Source organism: Oryzias latipes, chromosome 15, assembly GCF_002234675.1.
Source record: "Oryzias latipes chromosome 15, ASM223467v1".
NCBI classification, from domain to species: Eukaryota; Metazoa; Chordata; class Actinopteri; order Beloniformes; family Adrianichthyidae; genus Oryzias; species Oryzias latipes.
In genome coordinates, this window is record NC_019873.2 from 10916071 (window position 1) to 10937104 (window position 21034).

The following is a 21034-nucleotide window of genomic DNA, read 5'->3' on the forward strand; positions in this document are numbered from 1 at the left end:
AAAAGTCTCACAGCGCTGATTTGATCGGTTTCTGTCGCAGGATTTGCAGTTGGAGTACGGCAGTGATTCACCGAATCTGCTAGGAGGAAATAAGTGAGTTTTATTCTTTGTTTGCACTTTTTTATTATTTTTCATGTGTCTTTTGTCAGACTTTTGTGGTTTAGAGTTGATGTTACAAGAAGTTCTGTGTGGTTTTGTTCAGATTTTACGATGTAGTGTTCCCTAATTTATCGTGAGAGTTACGTTCTAAAAATAGTGAAAGTAGGATTACAGATGTTTGGAGGCAGCAAAACGTCTTACTACACACTTTCTAAAAAAACCTTTCTGTCTTGTTTAAACTTTCAAAGTTCAAATTTTGATAGAAAAATAAGTCCAGTTTCACAGAATGAAAGCAAAGATCTGATCAGAATCGAAGATGTATTTAAATTTGGCAAATTAAAAGCATTTTATAGAGGAGACATGGCAATGAGAAATGACAATGCAAACAGCTAATCAGGACATGCAGACCAGTGCACTGTTAAAAAAAACTGCAAAATTGCACTGGAAAAAATCCACAAAACAGCTAAACTGCAAAAGGTGAACTGCAATGTAGCCAGGGACCACTACGTAGCCTCCTGGTTCAAAACAGGAAGCTGACACAGAAACTTTACTCCTCTAATCTCTTTTTCTGCTCTCTAACAAACAGGAGTCTTCTCAAATCTGTTGAGGAAGAGCTCCAGCAGAGGTGAGTCCATTTACCCTGATGTGTTTATATACCCTGATCTAACCGCACTCACCCATCAGCCAATCAGATCCTAACAGCCGGACTAATCGACAAATCGCAGGCGTTTCTTCCTGCTGTGGCGACCCGCGCTGACTCGGGGCTCTGCTGGGTTTCGTCTGTGCTTCTTGCTTGCTGCACGCTTTGGTGTCGCCGGGGAAAAGCTGCGGAGAGATTGACTCACACAAACACACGGCTTTCCTGCACATTCACAAATGTTCACACTAACTGAGGAAAAAGAATCCAATTTGTTAAAATCCCAAATGAATATTTGGGTTTTTCTCTAGTAAATCGTTCTGGAAGGTTAGGAAATCACCTGCAATTCCAGAACAAATTTAGTGTAGAGAATGAGAATTTTTTTAAATGTATGCTAGCTTGTATTTTACAATATTAAAAACTTAAAAATAAATACAAACTACAACAGCACATTATTTAGAACATTAGATTTTGTAACAATGTGAGCTGCTGAAAAGTATTTCATTTTCATTTCATTGTTTTTCTTTAACACCATCAGTTTAGTGTTTTATAGTAAAATTTCACAATAAAATAGTTTGGGCATTTAACCAATAAACAAGCATTTAAGGAAGAATTTTTGTTTAAAACGATTTTTACTTTCACTTACAAAACAACATTCAGAAATATTACCTATAGAGGGATATTAGAATAAATCTTTGGAGTTTGGGTGAAATGATTCACAAGTTTGAGTTTAAATAAAATCCCAAATAAATATAAAATATCCACAGAATGGATTGTACCTGGATTACAAAGGTTTTTTGTGTAAAATCCGTCTTTATTAACGCGGGAGTTGATGTAGGTTTGCTCCCTTTTGCCCCCTTTTATAGTGTTCTTTTGTGGAACCGCATCAACAGAAGGTGGAGTCTTAATCCGAGCTCTGGTCTTTTGGCAGAGCTTGATTGTTCACAGGTTTATCTGAAGTAGTCCACACAGAGTGAATTTTTTAGTAGATGGAGCTTATAATAGTCTCTCTGGGTCTGTGCAGGAAACTGTCTCTTTGCTTCAGTGACTTCCCGTCTGCTTCTTCATATTGATTCTATGGAACTGAGCAGCTGCAATGCGGCCAAAAAGACTCTGTCTGTGTTTGGGGGACTCACAAACAGCAGTGGGACCAGATTAGAACGAGTCTTTGACCACTCTGTGATTGTAAATAGAAGCCCAGTGCATCTAAGACCATGTCAAATACCAGCCCTCAATGTGTGATATGGAAAGTCATTCCCCGCCCCTCCAAACCACGCCTACAAGACTCTCAGAGATTACAAATGCCGTCACTTTTGCTCAAAGGTCAAATTTTCTTTGGCTGTATATGAGAAATGGACAGAGTGAAGTCACCCAAAGTTTACTTGATGTTGGGGCCAGGGGATGTCAGTAAGCAGTTATTGGTCAAAATTAGTCAGAGTCAACATTTCTATAGCAACCACTCTCCAATCAGGAGGGACCTTGTTGAATTGATAGCGGGCCTGGTAGAATCTGTCAAACATTTTGAACATTAATCTTGAGATCACATCCTTTTATTAAGACATCTGATTGGCCAGTTTAGAACTTGAATAATTTGAACGACAGAATTTTTTAAATAATGGCGCAGTGGTTAGCGCTCTTGCCTCACAGCAAGAAGGCCCCTGGTTCAAGTCCCGGCTGGGGGACATGAAAAAACATCAACGGGGGACCTTTCTGTGTGGAGTTTGCATGTTCTCCCCGTGCATGCGTGTGTTCTCTCCGGGGTCTCCGGCTTCCTCCCACCATCCAAAAACATGCTTCATAGGTTAATTGGCAACTCTAAATTGTCCATAGGTGTGAGTGTGAGAGTGAATGGGTGTGTGTTTGTGGACATTCTACCCTGCGACAGACTGGCGACCTGTCCAGGTTGTCCCCTGCCTTCGCCCACAAGTGGCCGGGATAGGCTCCGGCAGCCCTGTGACCCCGAAAGGGAAAAACGGTTAAGAAAAAAAATGAATGAATGCTAAAATGTTATCAGAACAAGAATGGTTATTCTGACAAATAGAATGACTGAGTGATAGCTGTTTATGTTACGATAGAAGTCTGTGGGATTTTAGCTTCTTGAAACCAGAAGGTACTTCCTGTTTGGAGTGCCAGGGGGGAGGGGTCACTCAGTCCAGTTCTCTTATACAGTCTATAAATGTCACCTAGAAGCAGCTGTGTTTGCATTTTATCAGTGGATGTGATGTCATAGAATTTCTATTGACTTAATAATGTCTTATCGATTTTTTTGTTTTTTTGTCATGACACATCATCATTGCCGACCTGTCTAGGAGCAATCAATCCTTAAAAAATGTGCCTCTGCAGTTGTGTCCAAATCCCTTCACTACTCACTTCATAGTGCACTATAGTACGTTCACTATTTTGTCGGGCTGTCTGTAGCTACAACGCCAAAATCCCTGGAAATAGCCCAGAAGTTTCTGTGAAAGATCAATGCTAACTGGATTGGCGATCATTGACCACAATGCATTGCGTTCGACTGATTTTTCATTTGGAAAAAAAATAACATTTAGATTTTATAAATCATCTATACTTTTATCATCAGAACAAGTATTCTTTGTAAAATGTTCATATTTATTAGGTTTTTTACTTCGGAAAATGGATGACATCATATTTGCAATTTAAATAACTAAAAAGTAGTGAGCATGTGTCCGAATGGAGTTCAAATCCAGAGCATCACATAGTCTTTTAGAGTCTGTTAGAGAGTATTGAGGGAATTTGGACATCACCTGAGGTGGGTATGAGGTTTCTATGGTAAACTTTAAGGTCAGACTTAAGGTAGTGCGTCTGCTTGAATCTCCTCCAACATCAAAATAAGACGCCTCTAAACCAAACAGCAGTAACTGTAAAAACCAACAGGAACACAGCTTTAACCGTGAGCAGAGGTGAAGGAACAGTTATTGTAGGGGATCTTCGTTTATGGAAGATCAAACATGTCTGCTGTGTTTCCCACATCGTGAGCATCAACCGCCGACAGAATGTTTCACCTGTCCTTCCTTACAACCAACAGTCAAGAAGTAACAGCAGTCGTTGCATGGAACTGGGTGACGGGCACTAATTTTAGCAGGTCTTTCCAGTAACTTTTAAAAGTCTGAGTCTCATTTCTTTTACTTTTTTTTTATTTTTTAATGATCCAGACGTTCTTGCAAGCTTTTAGAAAGATCTCTGTCAGAAATTCTCCAGGTTTTCTGAAGGACTTTAAAACAATTTTTCCATCCAATCATGATCAATTCTCAGATAAAAGATTTTTAAAAGGTTAAAAGAAGTTCAAAAAATTCCTGACTTAAGACTCTTTTGGAAGATTACCTGAGAGTTTGGATCCTAAAAGAAATGGGCAGTGACTCAGACTTTCATATCCTATCATATAAGTGATCATATCATAGGATATTTCCTCTCTGATTCTCTCACAGACATTAACCCAATGGACTGTTTTATCCTTGAAAAGCCTGATTTTATCCAGCTCAAACTGTTTCCATGTACCGTAGAAGCTTTTTCACCTACATAAATCTCAGTTTGATCTGAATGTTTTTAACAAAATTCCAGGTTTGAGGGCAGACTTGGACTAACGTTAAAGAGCTGGACAGATGCATTTTGTTTTTCCTAAAGGCCTGTTCACACCAGGACGAATTTCGCCGGCGATTTTCGCCGACGTTTAACGCCTCGTGACTAAACAAAGGGCACCAATGTGAGTGTGCACACCGACGCGAAAAAACGCCACTCGCCAAAGCGTCAAAAAAAAACAAAACGCCTCGGGTTCGTTTTTTTTTTTCGACGCGTCGCGTTGAAATCTATTCGACCAATGAGAATGGCGCTTTTGCACACGTGTCTGGAGCTTCTGAAGTTACAGTAAAACACAACTTGGGGGCGCTCAAACACAAAACTGCCTTGCTGAGCACACATACCAGCGAAGAAGATAGACGGCAAGTAGCGTCTACACTGCCGCGAAGAAATAATGACGGACATTCTTAAATATCCCCTTACCAAGTACCAGTTGGAGCTACTGATGCTTGAAATATTCATGTTTTCTTCCCAGCTCTCTGCAAGTCAGTCACTAGATCCCCCGTGGTTCTGGGATTTTGGCTCACCATTTTTGTGATCGAACCCCAAATGGAGGGAGATTATCAGTGGTCTTGTATGTCTTCTATTTCCTAATAATTGCTCCCACAGTTGATTTCTACACACTGAGCTGCTAACCTATTGCAGATTCAGTCTTCCCAGCCTGGTGCAAGTCAACAATTTGGTCTCTGGTGTCCTTAGACAGCTCTTAGGACTCTGCCATAGTGGAGTTTGGAGTGTGACTGTTTGAGGTTGTGAACAGGTGTCTTTTTTATAGATAACCAGTTCAAACAGGAGCCATTAATACAGGTAACAAGTGGAGGACAGAGGATCCTCTTACAGAAGACGTTACAGGTCTGTGAGAGCCAGAAACCTTGCTTGTTTTTATAGGTGACTAAATACTTATTATCCACCATAATTTACAAATCTTTAAAAATCAGACGATGTGATTTTCTGGATTTTTTCCCCCTCATTTTTTCTGTCATAGTTGTGGTTTACCTATGATAGAAATTACAGGCCTCTCTCATCTTTTAGAGTGGCAGAACTTGCACAATTGGTGACTGACTAAATATTTTTTTGCCCCACTGTATGTACTCACAGTTGAAAAAGGCGTGGTGTGAAATAACTCGGTGTCAGTCCGAGCACGAACCACAGTTATGATCAATTTTCAAGCAGTTTGGAATTTTGTGAATTAAGAGGGACGCCTTTCATGCTTCTCTACCAAATCCAGTCCCTGATTGGTCAAAGTCCAACTGGTTTCACTTTCATCGACCGCACATTTTGTACATAGGGCCAGAAAATGGACTTAAAAACTTGCAGGATGAGTGAACGCAAAAGTTTTGAACACAGAAGCCCAATTTGTGCTCTTATGTTTTACATGGAATTCATTGGAATTAGTCACTAAAACTGCCGAACCCCGTGTGAACGTAGCATCAGGAGTTTTTTTTCCTCCTCCGTACATTTTTTGGTTTGATGCAACAAATTCTTGAAATGTGGGAAATATTTCAGGTTTTTTTTTCATTTAAAAGTGTTTTTATTTTTTCTTCTTCTGTGGAAGTGGATCAGTTCTCTCAAATCTGTTGGATTAGGCATTGGAGGTAGTTGTTGACCTCACTCAGCTCTCCCTTCCCTTCTATCTCTTCCTGTCATCTCTCTTCTTTGCTTGCTCCTCTCCTCCCAAACCTCTTCTCCTTCTTGAACCAAATCAACCTTCTCCCCTCCTCTCTTGCTCCCCCTCATGTCTTCACCTCCTCTCCCAGGGGCCATGTGGCACACTTAGGGGATGATGAGGATGATGATGGTGCAGATGATGATGATGAAACTCACACTCAGTAAGTTCCCTCTCAGACTCCAGAGGCTTCGTCCTCCTCGTGCCCGTAGACGGGAGGACGAGGAGGACGAAGGCTCTCCCTGTCTTTTTGTCACGGTTTCATCTCAGTGCACCACACGCTGCCATCACGCCGCCATCACGCAGCACACGCTGCCATCACGCCGCATAAGCCACCCATGTTTGTGTGTTTTCATGCTGCTCCCGTGTTTCATGTAGAAAACATGTCTGCTGTGTGGAAAGGTCAGAAAGCGAGTTCTCTTCCTGAGTTCCTCCCCGCTGCTGGTTTGTGTTTGTGCTCGTGCTGCTCGTTTCCTCCGCTGCTTTGCAGGGAAAGCATGCAGGCTCCACCCCCCTACTCCACCTCCACCAGCTCACATCACAGCCAAATATCTGAAGAGCAACACGGACATGCAAACAAATAAAAGGAGCCACTGTATTACAAATGCTACACAATTTATAGTTTTTTTTTGCTGTGAAATATGTTTTTTCTTTCAAAGTTGTTAAAAAACAAAAATTTATCAGTGTTAAAATAAAAATACCTGCAATCTAAGTAAAACTGTTAAAAAGGGTGGTCAAATTTAGAGATATGAGTCAAATTTCCTTTTCTTTGTAAGTGAAAAAACATATAATGCTGCATGATACATAAATATATAAGACACTGATTAAAAACTGAGTTCAAATACCAAAGTAAATTAAAAAAAACTGTTGGTGAAATCATAAAATAAATAAACCAGACTGCTGTTTCTAATTAAAGATGCAATTTCAAACTCTTTCAAACAGTTAAAAAAAAACCTGCTAAAGCTAGCCTTAAGCTAACACATTAACATGTGAAAACCATTTAAGTCACCTGTTTGAACATTGACCTGATAACCCAAAATGTGATGTTTTTTCAGTCTCTTTGTACATTTTTACTTTTGTATGGAAGTTAGGGGGGGTCACTGCATGTTTTTCTGCCTGTAACATCACCCATTTGTCTTCACAGACGCTCCCTTCTCTCCAGTTCACGTCCCCCGTCATTCACCATCACATCACTTTTTTTCCATTCTGAAACTGCAGCCTGGTTCTCCAGAGAGATGTGGAGTTTATTATGAAAGCTGTGTCAGTCATTTATGATGAGAGAATGTAGAACTGCGGCTGAAAAAGCTCACAATGCGAGCTTTAGCACTTTCTCAGAAATATCTGGCTGGGCTGCAGCAGTAAGCAACATCTGAGACACACTTTCCAAAACATCTGTTCAAAATCTCTCATTTTTACATCAATTTTTTTAATATAAAAAATAGTAGGATAACCAAATAATCTGTGTCAAACTCAAACATTCAACCAGCATTAAAACATATACTTCTATTTAGTTGCGGATTTTGGAGGTTCTGCAAGCTGCCACAGCCCAGTGAGATCAGACTTTCTGGCCGACTTTATGGCTCTGCACCTGAATGTCAACATAGTTTCTCAAAAAAAACAACACAAGAATGTGTTCATAATCATCTGTGTATCATAACAAAACAAAACGACATTAACGAACAATAACTTCGTTTGGTTTATTTGTTAAGCACCGATTCACATGTACGGTCATTTCAAGGCAAAAATAAACAAAGAAATGACCTTTATTCTACAGTAGTCTTTGTATAATCAAATTCACGAATATTTTTCTCTAGATCTGTTTAAAAAGATCAAATTATTTAATTCTGTTTTAACCCTAAATAGCCACTGGTATCATATTTGATAAATGCAAAGAAAGTTCATCCTCCTTCCACTAGGGGCAGTAGAAGGGCTTTTCCTGGTCTTTTCAAAATGGCTGCCTCCGTGAAATCTCAAAACTGCTTTTGGCGGGAAAAGTATTCCTGATTTTTCTAAACATTATGGTGAGAATGACTCATCCACAGTTTTTAAACGACTACTTGCTGTGTTGAGCGAAAGCAACGTTTGAATTCTTTATAACACAGTTTCATTATGTTCAAAATGTGGATCAAATTTGAGACAATGGATAAATAAGGTGCTTTTTTCCTAAACCCTAACATTATTGTGAGCGAAAACTTACCAAATCAACCAATGGATAATAATTGGTACTTTTTAAATCTTGTATAAAATGTTTACGGTATTGCAAGTTTTCTTTGTAAATTTCATCAAAGGGCTTAAAAAATATCTTAATGCCCCCAAACATAGTATTTTGTCAATTATTTGATGAAATGGGCTTTACAGGGTTAAACATGTACAGTTTACCAAAATATTACATAGAGACCTGTTTGTTGTACTGAGCATACAGTGTCGTAACATTAAAATAAAAAACCCCAAAGAACAAAAAAAGGAACCATCTAGTGGTCAATTGTGTTATTACAGACTCTAAACAATTGGATCTGTTGGGAGAATCTTCCAACACAGAGCCATAAGTCGCGCTAACTGCTTTCCCCTTCAGCGTTTTAGGTGTCGACGGGTACAGGGAAATACCTTTCCCTCGTACTGTGTTGTTGGAATTCTTTTATCATTAGCATAAATACTTGGATTTAAAAACATTCTCACATAACCTCTCAAAATACAAAAACGTTATTGCAATCCTAATTTGTTTTTTAATCTACAGTAAATCCAGCACTATCATCAGGCCCAAGGTCCCGCCCCCACTTCCTCCTAAGGTACCAGTGTTTGTCACATGATGGAAATTATTTATTTTTATTTTAACAAAACGACTAAATTCTGGTTATTTTACAGCCCAAGCCTGTCTCCTCGTCCCCGCACCCTCAACACAAACTAGAAGATAGCCACTCCCACAGCGAGGACGACAGTGGAGGAGGCACCATCAAGCGCTGCCCCGCCCCAGAGTCACCGAGCCCCGCCAAGGCGGCCTCCAACGTCCCCCCCAGGCCTCCACCCCCAAAGCTGCCACCCCATCGCCGCAGTAGCCTAGGTAACAACAGCCCAAAGCACAAAGACGTGGAGAAGCCTACCCCAGACGATGATGGGAGCTTTAGACATTTCTGGGAGTGGCTCCATGCGCCTCACACAGAGGAGGAGCTGGAGGAGGCGTGGGAGGTGCTGAAGGAGGTGAAAGAGGAGCAGGAGGAGGAAGAGAGTAAGAGCAGCTGATTGGTAGCCGGATAGTGTCTGCAGACCCTCTGTGTCCTCCCCCCCGCCTCTCAGTTGTCTGGTCTCCATCAGTCAGTCTAATCACCTCCTCATGAGTCCATTAACAAAAGTGCTTCTGTTTTGTTTGAGTTGCTCCTGTTCATCTGCTCCGGCTGATTGGTTATTAATCAAATCAATTAAGACACACCCCCCACACTTTGTCACTGGAAGACGAAAGATCAGAAAACTGAGCATTAGATCTCAGCTTCCTGATACGTGTCAGTTTCCAACCTCAGGAGAAGACGCTGCAGAAGGCGCCCATGCAGCAGGCGGCGCTGCAGGAGTTGCCGCTGCAGGAGTTGCAGTTGATTTGTCTGGATGACCTGAAATCAACGATCAGGAGCTTGGCTTCACATGGATCCGCGACCTGGAACACACCAGCCGTGTTTCATCACTGACAGCATCCCAGCATATTAAAAACGAATCGAGACTAAAACTCAGGAATATACCAACATGAGGATTTCAGTGGTTCTGTACCAGTAGATCAGTCTTTAGATGACGGCTCAAATATCCTTTAACCTTATTTAACATATAAAGATGTAGTTTATTTTAGATTCAAGTGAGATGACATTTATTTATGAAATCCATGAATTCACTTCTTTAGTCTTTCCCAGAATGGCTCTAATCCAAAAGACTGAGATTACAAACAATTATATAAATCCTCATTGGAAGATTTTAACCCTTTAACTTTAGCTTCAGTGTTCACGTTCTACTACTGGAACTCTTCGACTGCTTATGCAATTAACACCATTCTGGCAGATACGGTCTCTGGGGAAAAAAAGCGGCTTTGTGCCGACGCTTTACGTTCCTAAGTTGTTGCATATTGGTGCAAAGTTGAAACAAAAGTCTGCTGATTCCCCTTACGATCTGCTGGGGTACGATCTTCAACGTACCGTAACTGGGGTACGCTGAAGATCGTGTGTTATTTAGGTGTCAGTGGCGACATGTCCAATGTTTTAGGGTTCAAGACACTAAAAACACTCTGAAATGTGCAGGACAGTGATGGGGAAATGTCAAAACTTGAATAAAAGCATCAGTGAGGCAAAAAAAGAAAAATTCCTCAATCTGCCGCTTCCCTCCTCCCCCCTCCTTCCCGCTCCGCTCCCGCCAGTTTTCCACCTGCCTCCTGCTTTTGTCCAGAGTTGCTTTATCAGTGGTGTTGGTGAGCTCACAGTCGGCCGAGCCGGTTGTTCAAAAGCTGCGGCTTGTGTGATTTCAGGTAACGGCCTGAACGCCCCTCACAACGGCGACAGGGAGGGGGCAGTGGAGAAGCAGTCCACAATGCCCCCTAGTGTCCCTGTGCGGAAAGACAAGAAGGATGTTGCGGTGAGGCTGAGCTTTAGATTTTACATTCTGATCCATTTTCCTTCAGATTATCTTTAAATAAATGTAAATATGCAAATAAAGGGTTAAGTTATGATTCTCCACATACTCTATAGATTTATGTAAATATCAATTTTATCGATAAAAAAGTTTAAAAAAAAAGTATGATTGACTGTGGCAATTCCTAAAGGCAGCAGTCAAGAGACAAGGAGGAAGGAAAAAAGTTATATTAAAATATATCAAATATTGCTTTTGTTGTCTTATCTGACACAGTATCAGAGTTTTTAATGTGTGCGTCTTCTTTGCCATAGAAGCCCGTCAGTAACGGTCTCCCCCCAACACCAAAAGTTCATGTAAGTATTCCTCTGCGTTTGTTCTGAAGATCTGTTTAGTTGAGTTTTCAAAGTCACTTCGATTTAGGAGAATTTTGCTCGGATTTTTGTTCTCATTAAATGAAGAGGCGCTTCTCACTTCAATGAAAATCATGTTTTGGTGTTTTTAACATGTTCCTGAACTATTTTCCTCACAGTGGAGGACATAAATTAAGAAAATTAGGCTATAAATTCCATTCCTGAGTATTTCTTGATTTAAATCATTGGGAATCAGGTACAGATGAATAAATGCTGTTTAAAAAGAGCATAATTGTTGCACAGAAAATAAGTTGGGCGAGCCACAAGCTTCCTGCTCCGCTCCAGTCTGATTCATCTGCATGTACGTCTTTGTTTTCCTCGTCTGAGCTGCAATCCGGCTCTAAACGCTACGGCTGGATAACCAAAATAATAATAATTTTTGCTGCATTGGTAATGTTTGGTTAGGGTTGTGAGGGGCTGTAAGAGAGTGGGAGAGCATGGAAACAATGAGCTTTAAGAAACGGGGAGAAGCTGCCAGTTGTCTCGCCTGCAACTCAGAGGTGAATATCTATAGAACTATTAAGAATCTATGTCCTGGAAAAACGACATAGGTTTTTAAATTTTGACTAAAAACGGCATAATTGCCATCAAAAGACCACTGGGAACACTTTGAAAATGAATAAAAAGATGATCAGACTGAATAATCTTCAGCAGACTGAGGGTTTTCTTGTTGTTCCTCTACAGATGGGTGCATGTTTCTCCAAGGTGTTTAACGGCTGTCCTCTGAAGATCCACTGCGCCACCTCCTGGATCAACCCTGACACCAGAGGTGGGCATCAGGAGTGGGGGGGGGGCAACTGAGTGTGAGCTGGCAGGGACACAAACATCTGCTGTGTGTGTTTCAGATCAGTATCTGATCTTTGGAGCTGAAGAAGGAATCTACACGCTGAACCTAAATGAGTTACACGAGACGACCATGGAGCAGGTGAGGCTGCAGCGTTTGGCTCTGCTAAGTTAGCGCTGCGGTGGCGCTCGTGTTGTTTGCAAGCGGGCTCAGACTGTGCATGTCTGCTTGCAGCTGTTCCCCCGCCGGTGCACGTGGCTGTACGTCATGAACAACTGTCTGCTTTCCATATCCGGTGAGTGACAAGCCTTCTGTTCATCCCATTGACGGCATCAGAGAACTGGACTTTAGTGAGCGTGATGTCATCCATAAAAAATGGCTGAAGTCAATTCAGTCGCCATTTTTGTACAATGCGGGCACCGCCATGTTGGAGCCAGATGACGTCAGTTAGGAGGGATTGGTCCAAGTCGGTCTGAGTCAACATTTCTATGGCAACTGCTCTTGTCAATCAGGAGTGAGCTTGTTGGAAGGCCACACCCCTTTCACTTTGATTTGATTTGATTTATTGATTTATTTCAAGCATTGTAGTCAAAGCAATAAAAAAAATTCTCAGATTTATCAAACTCATAAGGGAAATGATAAAATGCATAGATTAAAAAAACAGAAAATAAAACCAAAAACAGACACTTAAATCACATATTCTTAATTAAAAACAGTGATAATTAACTAAAGTCAAGTAGAGCTTGATTTAATGCTTGAAAAGGAGTGGGAAGAGTTTAAAGCGGGCTGGGGAGAATCTGCCAAACATTCAGAACCTTCGATGACCACATGCTTTAATTGAGGCGTCGAATTGGTCAGTTCGTACCTTAAATAACTGCAAGATGAAAAATGGAATATAAAAAAACCTGGATTACCAGGAACATCTTAAAAAAGGTATCGGAGCCAGAACGGTTATTCTGACAAATAGAATGACTAATAGCTGTTCATTTCTCTATAGAAGTCTATGAGATTTTGGCTACTTGGAGCCAGCGGGTACTTCCTGTTTGGAACGCAGGGAGGCAGGGTCACTCAGTCCAGCTCTCATATACAGTCAATGGTTTATCCTCTGTCCACTCCCACAGTGCATACTAAACCAACCTGAACACCTGCAGGCGTGTCAGCTGTCAGGATTGTGAATCACAGAATGAAAGATTTTTTGTCTGTTTGATTGACCTGATGTCATCTGGCCGCAGGAAAAGCCTCCCAGCTGTACTCCCATAACCTGAGCGGCCTCTTCGAACAGGCTCGGCAGTTACAGAAGTTACCCGTCGCCATTCCCACACACAAACTGCCCGATAAGATCATTCCAAGGTAAGGCAGCAGCAGGAGGTCAAACTGGAGGTCACAGCTGGAACTTATTGACCAACCTTCCCTCTTTCTTCTCGACTTCTCCGAGGTTTATTACTGATTTTTTTCTTTTTTTTTCTGCTGATTGCAGGAAGTTTGCTGTGTCTAATAAAATTCCAGACACTAAAGGATGCCAGAAGTGCTGCGTCGGTACGTTTTTGGTTATAATTTTAATTTTACAGCCTTGCAGGCTTAGTAGGAAATCAAACCATCAATTTAAACCAGAAACATGTTAAAACAAAGATATCTATTTTGGAATTTTTGGATATTTTTTGTATTGCTATTCATTCATAGAATGGGTTTCATTTAATGCTTTTCTTTAAGACTGTCTCTGATAAAAATAAACAAGGTGGGCCACAGGCTCCCTGCATTGATCTCAGCTACGGGAAGGGGCAGAAACTATGTCCTAGAAAATGACAATTTTTTAAAATAATAATAATGAAAAGACCACTGGGATGCTTTCACAAAAGATGATTGGATGGGAACTTTAAATATCTAAAATGCGTAGAGAAATAAATTCTTCCCGTAAAGCCGATTGAAGGTGTAATCAACTTTGCTGCAGCCACAAAAAGTCGTCCAGGAGCCTGGAGGGACTCCTTGAATGTTTTTCACCCCTAAATCTCAGAGAAGCCTCTTTGTTGGCGGGTGCTGCCTGGTCAGTGTTGCTCGGGTAACGCTCTTCTTTGTGGCTTCCCCTGCAGTGCGTAACCCGTACACGGGCCATAAATACCTGTGCGGAGCCTTCCAGTCCAGCGTCATGCTGTTGGAGTGGGTGGAGTCTATGCAGAGGTTCATGCTCATTAAGGTTGGTCCAAATTCTTCTTGTGTTGCTTCCTTTTAAGGGATTTTAACCCCATTAAACTGGGCGGCAGTCTAGTTCAGGCGGTAGAGCAGGTCGTCCAACAACCGAAGGGTTGGCGGATCGATCCCCGCTCTCCCCAGCCAGCTGTCGCCCCCCCGAGCATGGCCAGCCTGTAGCCCACCGCTCCCCCCAGGGGAGGGGCCAAAATGCAGAGAAGAATTTCCCCATTGTGGGATAAATAAAGTATCAATTATTATTATTATTAATTGTTTGAGCTGGCGTTGATAACTATGACCCTGCAGACCATGGACTTCCCGCTGCCGTGTCCCCTGGAGATTTTTGAGATGCTGGTGGTCCCGGAGCAGACCTACCCCCTGATCTGCGTGGCGGTCAGCAAAGGAAACGAGCTGAATCAGGTGGTCCGGTTTGGCACCGTAAACCCAAACGCTACCTCCTCCTGGTTCCCAGAATCAGGTGAGAAACCCCCCCGAAGCTGGTTTTTGTGCCAAAAATGTGACGTCCAGAGGTCCCGGTAACAGTTTTGGACTTCCTGTATGCAGATACGCTGCAGACCTGTGTGATCCACGTCACGCAGCTGGAGAGAGACACCATCCTGGTCTGCCTGGACAGTCAGTCTCCTTGTTTACTAGCTTTGCTTCATTTGATGACAAACTATAGAATTTGTGTTCCTCATTTGCTGAAGCTTCTCCTTTCTCCTCTCATCACACAGGATGTATAAAGATAGTGAACCTTCAGGGCCGGTTGAAATCCAGCCGGAAGTTATCAGCTGAGCTCACCTTTAACTTCCAGATTGAATCCATAGGTGAATTGAAAACAACGTTATTGACCAGGCAGTTTCCTGCAATCAAGAATTGAATCTTTAACTAAAAGATTTGACTTTTTTTACCATTATTTGCAGTTTGCCTGCAAGACAGTGTCCTGGCCTTCTGGAGACACGGCATGCAGGGGCGGAGCTTCAAGACCAATGAGGTTAGCGGACGTCAGCTTGTGCCTGTTTTGTTTTTTACCTTGTCTACAAAAGTGATGCTTAAACTCTGTAGGAAACCTTCAGAATAAACTGTTTTATGAGGCTTTTTTCTGCAGAAATACTTTGTTTCCGTCCATGAACCAAATTTAGACTGACCCTAAACCATCTTCCTGCTGTGGGATTGGCTCTGGGCAAAGGCTCATACTGCCCTCTGCTGGGCACCTTTTTCTTATATGAAGAAATTTCCTGCAGGAAATGATGCATTGCTGTAAAAAGCTCCTCCCACAGAGTGTCATGTTTCTGAACATAGTTTTGGACACGCGTCAGGCGGTGAAATTGCTTTGTGTCAAAAGAAAGGCGGCGTACACAAATATGACACTCGCATCGCAGATTAAGAAACACCAGATTTGAATAAATGTAAGGTCGGGGTCCCACAATGACCTTAATTGACCTGTAGGGGCTGGTTGCACAGCTAAAGCACATACTGGCACTGTTTAAATGTTTCAAAGGGTTTTTCTTTAAATGCTACTTGATCCAAAGCATCTTGAAGGAAAAAAATGCTCCAGAATTTGACTTTGTGTTTTTGTCGTTGTCTGCAGATCACTCAGGAGATCTCTGACAGTACCCGCATCTTCAGACTACTGGGATCAGACAGGTGAGAGACACACACACCCGCATGCACACACACAAATGCACATACCCACATTAACACACACACCCACACACACCCACACACACTTACATGTACACAGGTACACACACACACACAGTGTTAACGCCCTGTCTGATGTCTTCTCACTGAAGACGAGCTGACGGTAGAGATCCAGACACTGAGGAGAAAGGCGTCACTCACCGCAGGTACACTTTCTGCTCTCCCCCCTCAAACGGGCTTAAGCTCCGCCTCTCACTGTCGGGACTCTTGATCTTCTTTGTTCCGGATTGTAACTCATTAAAATCTGTTTTCCTCTGAGTGAATACAGCCCAGATCACTTATTTCTTTTATGTTTGACATTTGACACGTCTGTGTGATTGTCTTGTCAACTTAAACGCTGATTCACCTCCTTCATGAAATAAATGACGTTTGCCTCAGACAGCTGATCCTGGTGACGGCTGCCTTTTTAATTATGGACGACTGAAACTGCCGAAATCTGAACACAAAAACTAGTAATGAAATATTTTGCCACAAAAAGTGATGAGTAAGACGTCCCACTGCTATTGAAAGCTTCTTGTGTTTAGTTGATTGACTGCTTTTATAAAAACGTAAAGGAAACTAAACAGTGTAGTTTGTAGAAAAAAAATTTAAAATATCAAAGAAAATTGTAAAAAAAAAGAATAAATCCAAAAAGAGAAAAATGTGACCAAGTGAAAATGTGGCCTGAAACCAGCTAAACACATGGATCAGCTGCTGCTGCTGGAGCCAACACCTTCACAGAGGCAGTAGTTTTTTTAGTTTGAAAGGTTTCTGGGGGATTTGGGCAGTTTCAGTCCTGTAATCCTTAATCAGAGGAATTGTGGACCTTTGGGGATTTTACAGCTTCTCTGCAGGTTTAACAGAGTTTCCCTCCCTCGTTGGTGTTTTCTAATAACGGGTTCACAGGTGGGACCAAATCCTCTGTGGCTGATGATTGGCCGAGTGTGTTTCTACAGACAGCGCACCTCTTTGTGCCAGAAAAGTCTTCAAATCCGGCTGGTTTTTGGATTATTGAACTGAACTCCGTCTACGTGTGTGTTGTGTGTGTGTGTGTGTGTGTGTGCTCTTTTTGCCTGCAGGGTGGTGGTGCTGGAGAGTCGACCCACAGACAACCCCACAGCCCACAGCAACCTCTACATCCTGGCCGGCCACGAAAACAGCTACTGAGACTCCCCGCGCTCCCTGAACGCCTCGCAAGGGGAGCAGCCGGTACCCCTCCCACACACACTCAGACCGCCTCCACCCGCTCTGACCGGGAGGTGAACCGTCCGCATGTTTCCATCTCCAGCTCGGCTCACGTGAAAGTGGAGACGGTTCTCATCCGGCAAAGGCCGCCTTTGTCGACAGACTGCATTATGGGGAAAAAACCGGAGATCTCGTCAACACTAAATCTGCTCTGAGCTGAAACTGTGCTAAAGCCTCACAGCAGACACCCCCCCCCCTTCCTCTTTCCATTGTTTATTATTTTTTTAGCGGTCCCTTTATTTATTGTGGCATGACGTAAACCAACAACCAGAACGGCGTTCCTCCTTTAGTTCCTGGTTATTATTTTTTAGAAGAAACAGAAAAAGCGCTTCACCCCCCCCCTTCACTACTCCAGTACCCATCACCACACAAGTGCTTAACCAACCTCTATTTAATTGTTGTAAATAAATGTAATATTAATAATGTAGTATTTTTGGATGAACACTAAGAGTCTGTGTCGACGGCGTGGAGACCAGCGGGTTTGGCCATGTGGAACCCCGCTGCTCGCTTTCATCACTTCCTGCTCGTTTGCACCATAGCGACCGTTGTCGGGGCAGCAGAGCTCTGTCCCTTTAAAACTCTTTTCTTTTCCTTCTTTTTTTAAATACTGTTTTAATCATCAGTCATTTTTCTTCCTAAAGGCTTCATTTTTTTTTATTTCGCATTAAACCACTGGTGTTGAAATTTTGCACAGAATGTATTTCATGAACAAATGTGATGTCATTAAAACATATGACCTTGTGTGAGCGCGTGGACACGGAGCGCCGTGTGCGTTTCTGGATGAAGAGGCTTTGGCGAGGCGCCAGCAGGGAAAAGAAAAGGCTGCGTTTACACAGAAAGGCTTCTTGAGGCTCGCCCGCGCTTTACGTTAAAAAATAAAAAAGAGTGTTTCTGTTTGGAGCTAAAAAGAAAAAAAAAAAAATCTGTATCATTAGAGTCCAATCAAAAGTCAGTGTCACCTTAAACCTGTTTCCTAAATTTGACAAAACTTTGTCAACACTGGAGCAGTTTTACTCTGAAAGGAACATTGAGATTTTCCTACATGTGTTAATTTTAGGTTTCGATTATAACATAACATAAACATACTGATTCAAATGGTCATACACATAAAATACAAATATATTTTTTTATAAATACGTGTGTAAATTCAAACGTATTTTTCAAATCTGAGCTGTGACATTTGTTTTTTTACATTAAACATATTATTGTTGAGTTTTTATTCATTTCATCACAAAAGTTAATCCACACTACAATACATTGTTTTTTAGAAAACAGCCTCTTTTAGGCATTTATAAATCTGTTACCTTTTTTTACGTTTTGTGTCATTTCTTTCATTGTTTTAAATAAGAAATAAATATTTTCCTTTTTTAAATAATAGAAAACACAGCTAGGATGTAAGAAATTACATTTACACCGTAAAGAAAATCCTAAATTTACCTTTATTTTATTGATGGTCTCACTCACTTTCTGCCCAAACTGATGCATTTCAGATTCAAATGTCAACATTTTATTGTGTTTAAGCCTTTTGTCCACATTGAAAGAGCTACAAGTTTAGGGTTGACTTTATTAAATGTTCTAAAATAAATCTGATGCATAAAAAATCATCACAGATGAACCATCACTCCCCCTTTAAAGCATTGTTAATGACTTGTTCCTTATTTTGAAAAAATCTGTGCTGTAGAAAATAGTTTTTTTGTGAATCTTTTTCTAAGTTGTTCTGAAGCCACACCCACAAGTGTTTTGATTTGTTAAAAGCAAAAATTTCAGGTTTTTAGTATATGTCAACTCTAAAATTATTATTTTTTTAAACGACTCCTTAAAAAATAATCATTTAGAAAACGGGAAACTCTGTTATGGATGGAAGAATCACACATGAAGGCTATATACTATACTGAGTTTTAGTGGTCCTCCTGTGTGTGCTTTTACTCTGAAAGTGCCTGAGGGGTTTTCTTGTGTGGTGTGAACAAAGATCTTTCCAAAAACATCATTGTGGACGTCAGCAGAAAACGGCAGCAGCCTCCTGAGTTTCTGTGTAAACCGCAGCATTTTAACCACCTTTTCTTTTTAACTGTGGCGTGTTTGGACTTCAGCCTTCACTGCAGTGGCTTTTGTTAAAAAAAAAATAAATAAATTCAAGTGAACGCTTGTACATTTTCCGTCTGCAGCAGGAAGCCAGCGCGGTCTTTGGCTGTGATGAGCTAACTTCATGACTGTCCACATGGAAGCTAAAGCTGTCGGTCCATTTTGAGGGTTTTTTTGGCTTTGAAAGAAGGGAAAACTGTGGGAGAATCCCGACAGCGTTCCTCACAGACGGGAGGACGGCTGACTTGTTTTTGTTTGGACTGTTGTCTCTCCTGCAACATGTGACCCAGTCTTTCATTGACCTGATCACTTCCTGTCCACCGCCCAACAAATGATCTGTTTGTTCCAAATTTTGGAAGGTTTTAGACTTTGAAGACAAACAAAAAAAACTTCAGAAGTTGAAGATGTTTCACTGATCACACATCAAAGTAAAATGTGTTCAATAAAATATGAAAAATGTCTTCAGTTCACCGTTCAAAGTAGCAAAAAAAACCATCAGAAATGTTTAATGAAATGAGTAATACTTTCCAACTGCTGAGATACATCTAAAAGAATATGCATCATTTCTTAAATCAATCTGATTGATCCCTTAATTCAGAATCACTTTTTTGGCAAAGATCAAGACCAAAATGCCTCCATAATATCAACAACAAAAAATTGTCAATAATGTAGTTTCAAACCTTGTTTTCACTGTGTTTCGTCCTCAGAGCCTCAGTTGTCTTCATTCTTTTGCCTTTTGTGTTTTATTTTTCCCGATGCAATATGTGTTATGGCATGTAAATATTGTAAAATAAAATGGGTTTGTTTTACATACTGTATAATTGCCTATATTTTGTTGCAGAAGTGTAACAGATTTATGAAATGCCAGGTTAACACATTAAAAGGAAGGAGCTAAAGAATTGGTCTTGTGCTCATTTAATTCTGATTTTTATTTTATTTTCACTCAATTCATGTTTTTTAAGTATTTAAATAAAGAGTTTGATGAAGCCTGAATCTTCTGCAGAACTTCAACTGTTTCAATCGACTCCTTTATGCTTCTGGTTTAAATTTTTCTTTAACTTGAACAGAGCAATTTAACATCAGTTCTTACAGTTTATTAGTTTTTTTATTTCAAAATGTGTCAACAGTTTCTGAAATATGAACCTTTTAGAATTGAAATTAGAATTTTTTTGTTACTATGAAAGCCCAGACATGCCATTTCACTGAAAATAAATTCACCTTATGGCCTTTGAGATCATTTTTTGGCTACATCAACATAACATTTATTTTCAAAGGGCTTTATTGACGTATTTTCCCTTGTGCTATCCTAGTTACTTTAACATTGGGAGTTGGGTCATCTAGACCCACTAGACAGTACTGTGAACCTTTTTTCTTCAATGATTTGTGTTCTTCACTGGTGTCCATGGATTACATGAAATCTTTCCACCTTTGTCATGGTAGGGAGAACACGTCAATGTAAGGGTGGGGTCATCTAAGATAGCACAAACACATTTTAAATATTCGACCTTTAAACATCAAAGAAATACGTTTTATGATCTTAGCTGTCATAATTGGGAATAAAATATGTCAAAGTCTGTCATGTCAGAGATGGATGTTTTTCTGAGAGTTACAGCTGCTGCCAGCATGCTTTAGCAAGGTTTGTTGTAGCATCTTGTGACTTGTTTTTTCCCAGATCAGTTTTTAGAGACACATTTATGAGAAATGTGGATTTTTTTTCAGACATTATCAATTTTGAAACCGTTTGTAAGAGAATATCGACAAGCTAAAAAAAACTTTTTCAAAAAAGAAAAAAGTTAGTAATTCTGCAGGTTGCCCCCCCATAAAGACATGGATTGGTCTGTAATATTCATCATGAACTCATGAACTGTGAGAGGCAGAATGTAAAATGAAAGAATCCCGGAAATCTTATTGTTTGATTTTTCAAGAATTTATTTGTATAATGGTGTATAAAATAAATATTTGGTCAATAACTAAAGTTTCTTTCAATACTTTAACCCTGGTTGTCAATGACAGAGGTCAAATGTGTCCTGTAGGTCTTTAGCAGGTTTGCA

General features: G+C 40.8%; 1 protein-coding gene across 11 annotated transcripts in view; it reads left to right on the plus strand.

Annotated features, from left to right (window-relative positions):
- map4k3 (mitogen-activated protein kinase kinase kinase kinase 3) overlaps window positions 1-19879 on the plus strand; it is a 55081-nt gene extending 35202 nt beyond the window's left edge. For 4 of the 11 annotated variants that reach the window (XM_023962944.1, XM_023962947.1, XM_023962949.1 and 1 more), the window contains 20 exons: window positions 41-93; window positions 686-724; window positions 6088-6159; window positions 8731-8782; window positions 8859-9219; window positions 10492-10598; window positions 10907-10948; window positions 11690-11774; window positions 11851-11930; window positions 12024-12084; window positions 13022-13139; window positions 13267-13325; window positions 13877-13980; window positions 14280-14451; window positions 14538-14606; window positions 14708-14800; window positions 14897-14967; window positions 15565-15620; window positions 15770-15823; window positions 16736-19879. In XM_023962944.1, coding sequence (XP_023818712.1) covers window positions 41-93; window positions 686-724; window positions 6088-6159; window positions 8731-8782; window positions 8859-9219; window positions 10492-10598; window positions 10907-10948; window positions 11690-11774; window positions 11851-11930; window positions 12024-12084; window positions 13022-13139; window positions 13267-13325; window positions 13877-13980; window positions 14280-14451; window positions 14538-14606; window positions 14708-14800; window positions 14897-14967; window positions 15565-15620; window positions 15770-15823; window positions 16736-16823 — 1836 coding nt within the window. In that variant the 3' untranslated portion in view covers window positions 16824-19879. The remainder of the gene's footprint in view (window positions 1-40; window positions 94-685; window positions 725-6087; window positions 6160-8730; window positions 8783-8858; window positions 9220-10491; window positions 10599-10906; window positions 10949-11689; window positions 11775-11850; window positions 11931-12023; window positions 12085-13021; window positions 13140-13266; window positions 13326-13876; window positions 13981-14279; window positions 14452-14537; window positions 14607-14707; window positions 14801-14896; window positions 14968-15564; window positions 15621-15769; window positions 15824-16735) is intronic. The other 7 variants (XM_023962953.1, XM_023962954.1, XM_023962948.1 and 4 more) reach the window with 5 other exon arrangements.
- Window positions 19880-21034: the final 1155 nt, after the last annotated feature.